Source organism: Lissotriton helveticus, chromosome 5_1, assembly GCF_964261635.1.
Source record: "Lissotriton helveticus chromosome 5_1, aLisHel1.1, whole genome shotgun sequence".
In the NCBI taxonomy this organism is placed as follows: Eukaryota; Metazoa; Chordata; class Amphibia; order Caudata; family Salamandridae; genus Lissotriton; species Lissotriton helveticus.
The window spans coordinates 1,866,075,515-1,866,089,304 of NC_136065.1; the positions used below are offsets into that span (position 1 = coordinate 1,866,075,515).

Sequence of the window (13,790 nt, forward strand, 5' to 3'; positions counted from 1 at the left end):
GAGTTCTTTGGTGTCGTGGAGAGTCTGATTCTCTCGTATATTATGATCCCCATAATATGGGCTGGTGATTTTAATTGCGTGCTGGATGGCTTTTTGGATAGACTATATTATAGGAAAAGGCGCTTGCAAGGGAGTTGTGTTTTTTTAAAATTTCAACAAGAGGTTGGTATATGAAATTTTAATACCACCTTAACTATTCATAAACCTGTTTGTATTTAAATAAAAACCTACAATTCAAGAAGAAAATAATCACTCCAAAAAGCAATAGTCAATATGGAAGCTGGTAATCACTCAAAATAGTACAAGCTACACGGGAAGTAGAGTTTTTAGATTGTCTCTTTATATCAAAAAAATCATTTCAAAGGGTACAATTTCTTAAAAACTGTGCAAATGCATCAAAGGAAAAACAAGTGAACAAGACATAGACTAGTTAATTCTTGAAGATCACTTGCGTTGCAGACCACTCTTTACTGATCAAAAAACAGCTGATCTTGAACATATACAATGATGTTACTGTGAAGATTTGATCAAAAGAAGTACAAGATGTGGACTCATGTGTCGACGTTTCGGCCTTACACTGGAAGAATCCTTAAGGCCATCCTCAGGACTCGCAATCTTATAAAAAGTAACCCCTTCCTGTAAAGAATACAATAATCATATTGTTACCTTGTATAGTTAAAAATCTATTCAACAATTCATAACCCGTGTGCTGATCAAACCAGAAAAAATTATATCTGGTACGTACTGTTATTCACATTAGATTTAAACATTTCATCCATATACCTAACAAACATATTACTCAAAAAGTGCTTGACAAAAAATCTATTGTAGATTTATTGGTTCAATTGCATTGGCGAAATATCCAGAAGTTTCACAAAAGGATCTATTACTAGCCTAGTGTACAAAATTAGAAACCATCATATCACATTATTTGTCTATTATCCATATTTAACTCCTAAGGGAGATGTTGGAAGGTTTCAAGAGTGCTCGCCAAAGGATGTTCTAAATTGACAATATTAAACAAACTTATGTCATGAGTTTAGCTAGTTTGATTTTAAATTTATAAATAAACTAAAAACTTATATGGGAATCTGAATAAATGAACCGTAGTTATATCATTCAGTGGTACCTTGGTCTCCACTTGATCGCAGCAGACCGCGTGGTCGATGTGGGACTTTTAGTTCAAAATTATTCCTGCCATAAGAAATAGTCGATTTACACATCTAACCAAATTAACATACTCGCAGTGGTTTATAAAGAAAACTGTGCAGATCTGCGTATATACCTGTTCTGGTAGAGAAATTCTTAAACAGGTTTTTCGATGGCGTTATTTGTCCGCATCCAAAGTCAAAGCCTAATAGACAAAAAACAATTTTTAGTGCTATGTTACTTGCTGTTTGACAATACGTCAAAAAACGGCCACTCTAATTACTTTTAAAATTCAAAGACTCCTGATTGCATGAAATGAAATGTAGACAAATTGGCAACGTTATCACTTAAACTTTCGCATATCAAGGCGAGTTCGGGAAGATACAAACCCAAGTGTGTGATTTATTTCGTAAAATGCGTTCGTCAGATCACATTGCGAAATTATATTTTGCACCAGTTGCACTAGTCGCGCTCGACGGTGAACCGCCCTTGCTCAGCAGACATTGCATTAGAGCGAATATTATTAGCATTGTTATATAGCCTTTTTTTAAGAAAACGTAAACTCTCATTCAATAGCGGTACTCTACGGTTATTACTAAAACCGTAGACTAGCAGCAGTCTCGCTAACCTTTCAACTTTGTGCCGCAATGTTGTAGCAGTCTCACTATATCGTTTTACTTTAACGTTGCCAATTTGTCTACATTTCATTTCATGCAATCAGGAGTCTTTGAATTTTAAAAGTAATTGTTTTTTTCTATTAGGCTTTGACTTTGGATGCGGACAAATAACGCCATCGAAAAACCTGTTTAAGAATTTCTCTAACAGAACAGGTATATACGCAGATCTGCACAGTATTCTTTATAAACCACTGCGAGTATGTTAATTTGGTTAGATGTGTAAATCAACTATTTCTCATGGCAGGAATAATTTTGAACTAAAAGTCCCACATCGACCACGCGGTTTGCTGCGATCAAGTGGAGACCAAGGTACCACTGAATGATATAACTACGGTTCATTTATTCAGATTCCCATATAAGTTTTTAGTTTATTTATAAATTTAAAATCAAACTAGCCAAACTCATGACATAAGTTTGTTTAATATTGTCAATTTAGAACATCCTTTGGCGAGCACTCTTGAAACCTACCAACATCTCCCTTAGGAGTTAAATATGGATAATAGACAAATAATGTGATATGATGGTTTCTAATTTTGTACACTAGGCTAGTAATAGATCCTTTTGTGAAACTTCTGGATATTTCGCCAATGCAATTGAACCAATAAATCTACAATATATTTTTTGTCAAGCACTTTTTGAGTAATATGTTCGTTAGGTATATGGATGAAATGTTTAAATCTAATGTGAATAACAGTACGTACCAGATAAAAAAAATTCTGTTTTAATCAGCACACGGGTTATAAATTGTTGAATAGATTTTTAACTATACAAGGTAACAATATGATTATTGTATTCTTTACAGGAAGGGGTTACTTTTTATAAGATTGTGAGTCCTGAGGATGGCCTTAAGGATTCTTCCAGTATAAGGCCGAAACGTCGACACATGAGTCCACATCTTGTACTTCTTTTGATCAAATCTTCACAGTAACATCATTGAATATGTTCAAGATCAGCTGTTTTTTGATCAGTAAAGAGTGGTCTGCAACGCAAGTGATCTTCAAGAATTAACTAGTCTATGTCTTGTTCACTTGTTTTTCCTTTGATGCATTTGCACAGTTTTTAAGAAATTGTACCCTTTGAAATTATTTTTTTGATATAAAGAGACAATCTAAAAACTCTACTTCCCGTGTAGCTTGTACTATTTTGAGTGATTACCAGCTTCCATATTGACTATTGCTATTTGGAGTGATTATTTTCTTCTTGAATTGTAAGTTTTTATTTAAATACAAACCGGTTTATAAATAGTTACGGTGGTATTAAAATTTCATATACCAACCTCTTGTTGAAATTTTAAAAAAAACACAACTCCCTTGCAAGCGCCTTTTCCTATAATATATCACAGCCCAAGCTCGCAAGGGTTTATTGGGTCACCCACCTTTATTTAACTTCTTTTTGGATAGACAGCCACCGAAACAACACACCAAACCCCACATGTCGAACTCCTTGAGCGAGGTGATGGGTAGGTTAAACTGTGTGGATATAGGGTGCGAAACACACATGGGCGACAAAGGCTATACTTGTTATATGCCAACCCGCGAGGTGTATAGCAGACTCAAACGTTTTCTCCTCTCTCAGGAGGCATATGGTGCAGTAGTACAGACTGCGATATTGGGCCAGTTTTTAACAGACCATGCTCCGGTGTTGTTGGAGTAGGGACCGGAGAGGCATAGGCAGAGAGTCCCGCTGTGGCATTTACAGCGGACTACGCGATCAGTTATTTAAAGAGGAGCTCAGAGAGGTCATTACGGGTTATTTTGCCTCTAAGTGGTCGACCACCAGCACTAGGGCTGTGGAATAGGATGCGTTTAAGGTGGTTACCAGAGGGGACTGTTTGTCCAGAGTGGGTGGCACCGGAAGAAATTGGACTTGGAATTGGCAGCCGCTGAGCAAAGGCTGGCTACGCTACAATGCAAGGAAGTTCACTCTTGCAAGCACAACGACAGGTTGGAGAGATCTGGGATAGGTTTGACTGCCTAGTCCGCCAGGGAATATCGCCAACTCTTACATAGAGAGGGTGACCGCTCTGGGAGACTGTTGGCGTGGTTATTGAAGCGAGAACGCCCACCCGCGTCGATACTAACGTTGCGCTGACCTGACTGCATTTTGGCGACTACACAGGCCAGTATTATTCAAGTGCTATTTCATCACCTAGTTGAAATATATAGTGAGGTCCCAGAGAAGGAAATGCCTGTAGATAGGGGGTACCTTACAGGTGTCCCCCCTCCCGCGTCTCACAGATGAGCAGAGGGTAGAACTGGAAACTGCAATCTACCTAGAGGAACTGCAGGAGGCGTTACAAGCCATGGCCCATCTTAAATCGCCAGGACCAGATGGAATTCTACCGGACGTATGCCAACGTTATGCTTCCACGCTTACAAGAAATCCTACAGGAGGCTTAAAAGGCTGGGTGCCTACCGCGATCCATGAGCGAGACGCAGATAATCATGCTTCCTAAGCCTGGCCGGAACATAGAAGACCCGGGTTCATATAGACCTTTATCCATACTAGGCGTAGATGCTAAATTGCTCGCTAAAGTCTTGGCCCTAAGATTGAGAAGAGTTGCGACCACATTGGTTCATGATGATCGGTATGGGTTCATACCTGGAAGGGGTACATGAATATACGCCGCATGTCTCATGTCCTTCACTCAGTGGCTAACCGTGATATCCAGGCGGCAGTTGTTGCCTTGGATATTGAAAAAGCTTTTGATACACTACGGTGGGAATATTTATGGGAGGTGCTAAGGAGATTGGGTTTTGGACAAGAATATATTGTATGGGTTAAACTGCTTTACAACAAGCCAAGAACCCGAGTGCGAAATGGAGGTCGGGTGTCGGAGATTATAAATATTGAACGAGGCATGCAACAGGGGTGCCTGCTATCGCCAATCAATCAATCAATCAATCATATCATTTGTAAAGCGCACTACTCAACCGTGAGGGTCTCAAGGCGCTGGGGTGGGGGATTCTGCTACTGCTCGAAAAGCCAGGTCTTGAGGAGTTTTCTGAAGATCAGCAGGTCTTTTGTCTGCCGTAGGTGGATGGGGAGGGTGTTCCAGGTCTTGGCGGCGACGTGGGAGAACGATCTGCCGCCTGAGGTCGCTCTTCGGAAGCGGGGGACTGTAGCGAGGGCGAGGTCGGCGGAGCGGAGCTGGCGATTGGGGATGTAGAAGCTGAGTCGTCTGTTGAGGTACGTTGGTCCGGTGTTGTGGAGTGCTTTGTGTGCGTGGGTGAGGAGCTTGAAGGTTATCCTCTTGTTGACCGGGAGCCAGTGCAGTTCTCTCAGGTGGGGTGTGATGTGGCTACGGCGAGGGATGTCGAGGATCAGGCGTGCAGAGGCGTTCTGGATACGTTGGAGCCGTCTCAGGAGTTTGGCCGAGGCTCCTGCGTAGAGGGCGTTTCCATAGTCCAACCTGCTGCTGACAAGGTCCTGAGTGACTGTTCTTCTCGTTTCAGTGGGGATCCACTTGTAGATCCTACGGAGCATGCGAAGGGTGTTGAAGCAGGAGGAGGAGACGGCGTTGACCTGTTTAGTCATGGAGAGGGTGGAGTCGAGGATGACCCCTAGGTTGCGTGCGTGGTCAGTGGGTGTTGGAGCGGTTCTCAGTGCAGTCGGCCACCAGGAGTCGTCCCAGGCCGAAGGGTTGGATCCGAGTATGAGGACCTCCGTCTTGTCGCCACTGCTTTTCGCGCTGGTGATGTAACTCCTGGCTGTGAGATTGAGGAGCGATATGGAACAGTGGTAGTGGTAGATGGCTGCACACACGTGATTTCATTATATGCGGCTGACGCGCTTCTATACGTTAGACAGCCGAAGGAGCCGATCCCGGTACTCCTGGAGACGTTGGCCTCCTTCGGTGCGGCCTCAGGTCTTTATATCAATCATCGAAAATCTATACTGTTCCCGCTAGCTGCCCTAGCGAGGGGGACACCCCTGGACCTTCCTGAGGTGGGACTAACTTGGGAAATTGATCATTTTAGATATCTGGGTATTTAGGTATCTTACCTGCCAGTTGCTCAATTCGAACCAAATATGGATAGGGTCCTTTTGGGGCTTATACAGTCAATACAATTGTGGAATAAACTCCCGCTGTCTATCATGGGAAAGGTGGCTGTGTCAAAAATGGTGATGCTACCTCACTGCCTGTATGTCTTGCAGAATTCTTTCTGCAGTATCCCGAAATCCACATTTGACACGCTCCATAGCCTACTGGTTTCACTGGTGTGGGCCGGGTGAAGGAGCAGAGTTAAGCTGGGTGCGCTTACACTGGACTTGGGCTTCTGGATACCTGATTTTAGGTTATATTATATCGCAGGATTGTTACAGTATGCAGCGCAGTGGTGTATGGAAGGTCGTACAATGGACAAAGAGTTACTGGCGGACTTGAACGATGGGTCACAGTTACAAAGGTTTTAAATGATGGGATCGAATTTCCCCAGGAATTGCCACCACATAGTGAGGCAAGTAACTGTGGCCTGGGAACAAGCAATCACTTTAGTGCTACGCAAGGCACCCTACGCGGTAGCACTCCCGTTCTGATGGTTACGGGAATTTTAGAGTATTCCGGCATCTATGGATATTTCACAATGGTATGAGGGAGGATGCATATCGGCAGGGGATCTGTACCTAAAAGGGAGCTTCCTGACTTTTGCTTCCAGGTACCAGCAGGGCATTTCTAACAGTACGCCAAAGTTGCGCATATTGGCAACACTATTAGATCCCGGTTCTAGTAGGGTCTTAATTTTGCATTTATACAAAGCCCTGAAGGAAGACCGCATAGCTGATTTATCGATAATCAGGGGGAAATGGGATGAAGATCTACCCCTCCCATTGACAGACGGGTAATGGAAGAGAGCACTGGCGCAAGGGGCTGAAGCTACAAGTAATGCCAGATTCAAGCTCATCCAATTCCATTATTTGTATCGTACGTACCTGACCCCGCACCGCTGCACGCTGTTCACCCCAGCGCTGGTTCCATCCTTTTCTCGATGTGGTACGGGCCCTGCCACATTCCTCCATATGACATGGACTTGCAGACGATTGCAGCAGTAGTGGACCCAAGTGGTACAGACCCTCCGTTTTGTCACTACAGTAGGAATAGAAGTCGATATAAAGCAGTGACTGTTGGGCGTATTCCCAACCCCGACGAAGGGGACACGTATAAGGCTTAAATTTGCTCTGTTATGATTGGTTCTGACAAAAAGACGAATTGCAATAAATGGATCCGTTCAGCGCCCCCTACACTGGATAAATGGTGCACGGATATGCGTGAATGGGGTGTGGCGGAAAAATGTCGACTTACGGCTGTAAGAGTCGACGAGAATGCTGAACGAGATCTGACTGGAATGGGGACAGATGCTGATTGAAATGTCCTCGACAGTAGCTCAGGACCATGACACCACTGCGCCTACACAGTCGCTCACTCCTGATACGTTGATACCATGCATAGATAGTGCGAATGACTCCTCCTCCTTCTCACCTAGTCTACATTAATCATGCCAGTTCTCCTTTCAATACAGATAATGAGAGTTATTACTACTGTCCGCTGCTGGGTAGGGGGGATGTGGGAGGGGTTTAACCGTTTTTCCTTTTGCTGTTCTTATTGTTTATCTGTTAGGTTTGATAGAAGTGTAGAGCCAACACACATTGCAATGTACAGTGTACCACAGGGTGAGTGGAGCAGATGTTGGTTAGCATAGACACCTCTTTCACAAACGTATGACTTGTGTGATTGCGTGAGCACCTCCTGAGGCGGAAGCCGGGAGGCTGTACTATTTAGTGTTGCTCTGATTTTACTTGCTTTTAAAACTGCAAATTCGGTGTTTTATGTACTCAACTGCAACTCTAAGTAAATTAGCTCGATTTAATAAGATTTAATAAGCTTTAATCGCTCACTTCGTTCCCCCTCTTTCCCGCTGCCCTGGACCGCTCCCAGCCGAGCATTGACGCTGTGGAGCCGGTCCCGGGCATAGAATAGCGGCGGCCATCTTGTGTGTGGGTGGGATTCACAGCGCTCTAGTTGCGCATAAAAGGGAATGTCCATACCTTCGCGCAGCGGACGCCCTATGCGGGCGCGCCTGACCCGCGCCGGAGTCGTGCCAGAGTCCTGCCCGTCTGCGCCCGTCCACGACCAGGATGCGGCCGCGACGAGCCAGATATCTGTTCCACTTTGCCCCTCTACTACCATCTCCTACAGTAGGGAAGCCTTACTTCGTCTCAACTTCACCTGTTCATATGCGCATACCTCCTCTTCCGACACTTTGTCACTACCCTATAAACCCTGTAGTGTACAAAACAGAGACAACAACTCTTTGCCACCATGCCATTTCCTACAGTCTTCCCCCCGACACTCTCCGGCTCCCAAGAAAATTATTATTAAAGCTGGACTGATTAATTGTCGCTCGCTGGTGAAACACTCTCTAGATGTAGCTCAATCGTTAGAGGACAACCAGTGGGACCTTCTTTTTCTTACCGAAACCTGGCTAGGGGAAGGATCCAATCCTGCTCTCTGCCTCGCCATTCCGCCAGAATACAAGATCTTGTGTGCCAACAGACAGAACACCTACCCCGGTGGAGGTGTGGCCATTATCTATAGATCTATTTGGTCCATCTCTTCCTTCTCCTACTCCCAAATAGAGTGTATAGAGGCACTACCTTTCTGTATCAAATTAGCTGCTAACTGTACATACTCAGGTTTATTAGTATACCGCCCCCCCAAATCTAAAATTACCCATATTCCAGCCCTTCTAGATTATGCCTTACAAGCCTCCTCTCGTTATGCTAATTTCACCCTCATTGGGGACTTCAACCTTCACGTCGATAATGCCGAAGACCCCACCATTGCTAATTTTCTGTCCACCTTATCAGATGGTGGCTAAACCAAATAATTTCCGGCCCCACGCATAAGGCAGGACACACCTTGGACCTTCTCTGCACTAACTTAACAGATATCTCCACAAGTGGCTCCATCCCTGTAACCTGGTCTGATCATTATGTGATCCCTTTTACCATCTCCTTCTGCCATCAGGATCGATCGAGCCCCCCGTCCAATCCAGTGGGCCGCAACTGGAGGATGATCTCCCCTGAGAATGTAGCCACTCATCTCTCCTCGCCCGCCCCCGAGGAAGCTACAGATTTAGACAGTAGATTGACTAACTTCAACCATTGGATCACCTCCGCTATTGACCTCCTAGCCCCTATCAGACCTATTAAATCCTCAAGAGCCACCCCTCCGCACCGTGGTACTCGGACGAACTCCGCAAATGTAAATCGGCCTGTAAACAGCTTGAGAGAAGTTGGAGACAATCGTACTCTCCAAACAGTAAACTCAAATATAAAGCCGCCCTTAAGGAGTTCAGGAAGAAAATTATAGATCACAAAAGAACCCATCTAGAGGAGAAAATCTCCCGGGCACAAGGGTCTTCAAGAGAGATTTTCAATACAGTCAGAACCTTTACTGACCCACTTGCCCTCAAGAGTCAAACCCCGGTGTCCCAGTCCCTTTGCGACCGTCTTTCTAACTATTTTGATGAATGACAAGATTGCCACTATTCAAAGTTCCTTTCCCACCAAGATTAATTCTGACAATCTCGAACCATGTACAGTCAGCTCTAACCCCACTCATGTCTTCTCTAATTTTGAGGTGATTACCCCGGAACAATCGCTGGCAGAATTACTTAAATGCAAATCCGGTTCCCCCTTGGATGGCAAAACAGTATAAATCCCTCGCCCCCCTGCTCAATCCCATCTTAAATGATGTTTGGAACGACTCCCTCCAGGCAGGAATCTACCCCGACTCCTGGAAGCACGCCAGATTGGTTCCCATACTCAAAAAAGCGAATGCAGACCCTTCCGAACCCGCTAACTACCGACCCATCTCCCTGCTCCCTGCACCAGCTAAGGTGCTTGAGAAACTCGTACAACGGCAACTGGCTAGCTTCTTGGAAACCAACGATGCCGGCTTCCACAACTCACAGCACGGATTTAGGCCCGGATATAGCACTGAGTCCGCCCTCATTGAGATGGCTGATGCCATCCGATGGAAGTTGGACGAGGGATCTAGAGCGGTGTTGGTGTTGCTCGACCTGTCGGCAGCATTCGACACCGTCTCCCACCCGGTCCTCCTTGACCGTCTGCAGGCAAAAGGCTTACAAGGCAAGGCCTTGGAATGGTTTGCCTCCTTTCTGTCCAATCGGACACAGGCAGTATTTACACCCCCATTCACCTCGGATAGTCGCCCTCTCAGGTGGGGAGTCCCTCAGGGCTCCTCACTGAGCCCCCTCCTGTTCAATGTTTATTTTTCCCCCTTGGCCGAGATCATCGCTCAATCCGGAATCAAGGCCACCTCTTACGCTGATAATATACAGCTACTGTTTTCATGTGACTCCCCATCCCAATTCACCTTTGACCCGTTGAAAAACTGCCTTCGCAACATCGCAAGCTGGATGGATAACAACTCCCTCCGGCTTAACGCCAGCAAAACCGAGGTTATATTTTTCCACCGGCCCACGCCTCTGGACTCCAACTTGTGGTGGCCCCTTGAATTGAGCACACCCCCCTCACCTAAAGACTCAGTTAAAAATCTGGGGGTAATTTGGGATACCAACCTCTCTTTCCAAAAACAAATCCAGACGGTATCCGCGGCCTGCTTCTCCAAGATGAGGATGATGAAAAAGTTCATCAATTTCCTCCCCAGCCAGACTAGGAAAACTATTGTGCAGGCTTTGCTCACCTCCCATCTGGATTACGCCAATGGACTGCACCTTGGTCTCTCTCTGGGCCTCCAACGGCGTCTCCAGACAGTCCAGAATGCGGCTGTTCGTCTGGTCTGTGGCCTCCCCCTTCGTGAACATATCCCTCCCCATCGGCATAAGCTGCACTGGCTCCCCGTTCACAAAAGGGCAGAATTCAAGGCACTTACCCTAGCTCACCGGGCTGTCAGGGGAAAGGGCTCTGCATACTTATCCCCCTGCCTCCGCCCATACAGCAACACAAGACTTCTCCGATCGAGCTCTAAACATCTTCTTTCTACCCCCAGATTAAAAAAAGTTTGTTCTGGGGGAAAAACATTCCAAGTCTGTGCCTCTTCCCTCTGGAACAAGTTACCTATGTCCATCCGGACCATCCAGGAGGAACTCCCCTTCCGGAGAGCTCTAAAAACCTTTCTCTTCAGTTAGTACCATCTGAGTCAGATACAGCATCAGCTCTCACAGAAGCGCCGGGACACCCCGTTGGGGTATCTGTGCGCTATATAAAACTCCCTAAATAAATAAATAAATATGACTGTTTTCCATGTAAAATGTATATGCTATTTCTCAAAACTGTGATGTGATGTGATGCAATGTGGCAAACAATAAAAACAAGCAAAAATGCTGGTTGAGTGGTGGGGTGTTCGGGCTCTGCCCGCTCTCTGATATTCAAGATAGAATGTCCTAGTGCTTAGAATGCAGTCCTAGCGTGAGCCTGTAACCAGGAGACACTCTTTGATCTCTTCTTTGCTTGATTGCATATATGACACTGTAGGCCTCTACTTCAACAAACATTACAAATGGTTTTTCTTTTATTTTCCCGATTAAAAAGAAGTAATGTGCCTTCCCAGATAGCGGAAAAGGGACTAGGTTTTCTGCCAGGTAGTGCCTTTTTCGGGTTTACAGAATGATAACAGTTACTCAAAATCTAGGCATGTCCCTTTTAAGTGTCTGAAGTCAACAAAGAATAGACAAATGATGCATCAGTGTTAGATAGCGGACATGCGTTCTTGATATATACTTGTAGATCAATATGCTGCTGAAAAGAATGATTGCACCAAATAAAAAGGAAAACTTAAACTTTCCCAGAGGGCCATTGGCGGAAGGACAGATGCCTTCCATCGAAGCACAAATGTGCGAACATGGAGAAATTCCCACGTCAATGTATGTATCACATAAAAGCCTGCAGCCCAGTACTTGAGGGCACGTGCTCCTGCTGTAGACTTGTCCACAGCCTTTGCATCATGCTGTGACTCCTCCATTATTTGGTCCTAACCCAGAGGAAGTAGGAAGTACCTTCATGGTTGATTGGGAACATACCGAGTTCTCTAAATAAGACAGAAGGGAGCACCGCTTTATGCAACAGAAGGGTTAGTTTGAAACAAACTCTGCAAAGTGATGCAGGGAACATCTGATAATATTTACCATGATGAAATAAGCCTGCTGAGTTTGCAGTTGGTTGGGGTGAGGTGAGGTGGCAGAGGGAATCTTCCAGCAAAGGTATTGTGGCTTCCTGACTTATGGTGATCCTGTCTTTCTTGTGAGCTTATTGCTGTAGAGAGTTTGAATCCAGACAAGGCAACGCATCTTCCTTATCCTCCGGCCACCCCGTGGGAGGAGGGAATGCAAGGCCGGCTTTTTGGACACCAACTGTTTGGTAATCATGGCTGACTTGAGTTGGTATCAGACAATCAGAAGGTTGCTCTCAATTGCCCAGTAATTTGTACTGACACAGGGTTGTGACTACAGTATTGCAAAGCAAATGGGCCTGCAGGTAGAAAGTATCTGCTACTATGGTTGGTGGCCGGCCACCGGTAGGCGAAATTGAAGCTAGTCTTCTGAACTCTTGACCTCTTTTAAATTCATTCCTTTGTGGAAGAAATCTTCCTTCAGTTATATTTACATGTAGATGGCATCTAATTATGTAAGTGCTTTACAAAGTTGCAGTAACTTTAAAGAAGTCACCAGCTCAATAGAATGTAACTTTTTTCACGTCTATGATTTTGAACAATCATAGGTATGATCTGTAGGGGTGCGTGAAATGGGTTGCCGTCCATACCTGCTTAGGTATCTTTGCCTGGCATAGACTGGAAGAGTCTGCCTTCTCTAATCTACACTAGTTCTAGCTGATGGCGTAGTGCTGCCCAAAAGTCACATTTCAGAATGAAGCAAGTTATACTTCAGGCAGACAAGTTGGCAAAACATATGGGAAATTTCTGTGACCATGTGGCTGTCCTAGTATAGAGACTGCTCTTTTAAGGCCTAAAAACATTGGCAAATTCTGCAAGTACCATATCTGAAAGGAGCCCATTCAATAATGGCAATTATGTAGTAAAATAATTTATATCAAATATCTTTACTTGCAATCTTTATCCATGACATTGTGTTTTCTCTATTATTCTTAGGCTATCTAGGTGCCCTTCTGACATCTGTGTTCATAAATGAAAGTTTAAATTCTATTAAGGAGCAGTAGTCAAAGAAGTAAAGGTGTGATCCCTGAATGTTGTGCCACTTTGAAACCAATGCCTTCTCAGGTCTTTTCTTTTTTAATTAATTGAGCCTTTGATTGTGGCGAGTCTTTCATTTTCTTTTTCTTCATCCATGGCACCTAAGATTGAACACACTATCCTGTCTGTTGTTTTTTGAGGACCTTCATTTACTTGAACAATTTTTTCTTTTTCCTTTAATAGCGTCCAGGAAGTGGAATCCGTCCCAACTCTAGATAAAGAATCCGAACCTGAGGCTGACAAGCGCGATGAAGGGGATAGTGAATCTGTTGAGGATAGATTGTCTACGAGGCTGGATGCAGAGGAAATGATCCAGTCTGATCTAGGTATAGCTCACACTGTTCTCTTTCTATTTGATGTATATAGGTGAAGGCTGTGAGGTCATGCGCTGTTTGCAAACACGAAGCAGCACAGATTTATTACTCTGGTTGTGATGCTCAAATTTTCTGTTTCCTTGATAAATCTAATGGAGCATGATGGGCAGGTATACAATCACTGCAGGTATGCTGACTAGACAATCTCAGTAGCAAGGTCGAGAAATTCATACTCCTGAAAGCCCAAGTGGTTATGACTTACGGCAATATATCGTCCCAAGACAGCCAAAGGAAGATGGTTTTAGTTTCATGAATTGTTTTGTCCAAGATTAAAAACATGAAATTGGTATTCAAAGGTGTTGCTTGAAATCACACTAGTAAGAGAAGGTTCTTTTC

The 13,790-nt window shown here is 44.6% G+C and overlaps 1 protein-coding gene across 2 annotated transcripts in view; it reads left to right on the top strand.

The window, feature by feature from the left end:
- The window catches only part of BRCA1 (BRCA1 DNA repair associated), a 553,713-nt gene that overhangs the window by 201,014 nt on the left and 338,909 nt on the right, over positions 1-13,790 (top strand). For both annotated transcript variants that reach the window (XM_078645314.1, XM_078645315.1), the window contains exon 9: positions 13,264-13,406. In XM_078645314.1, the coding sequence (XP_078501440.1) occupies positions 13,264-13,406 (143 nt within the window). The remainder of the gene's footprint in view (positions 1-13,263; positions 13,407-13,790) is intronic.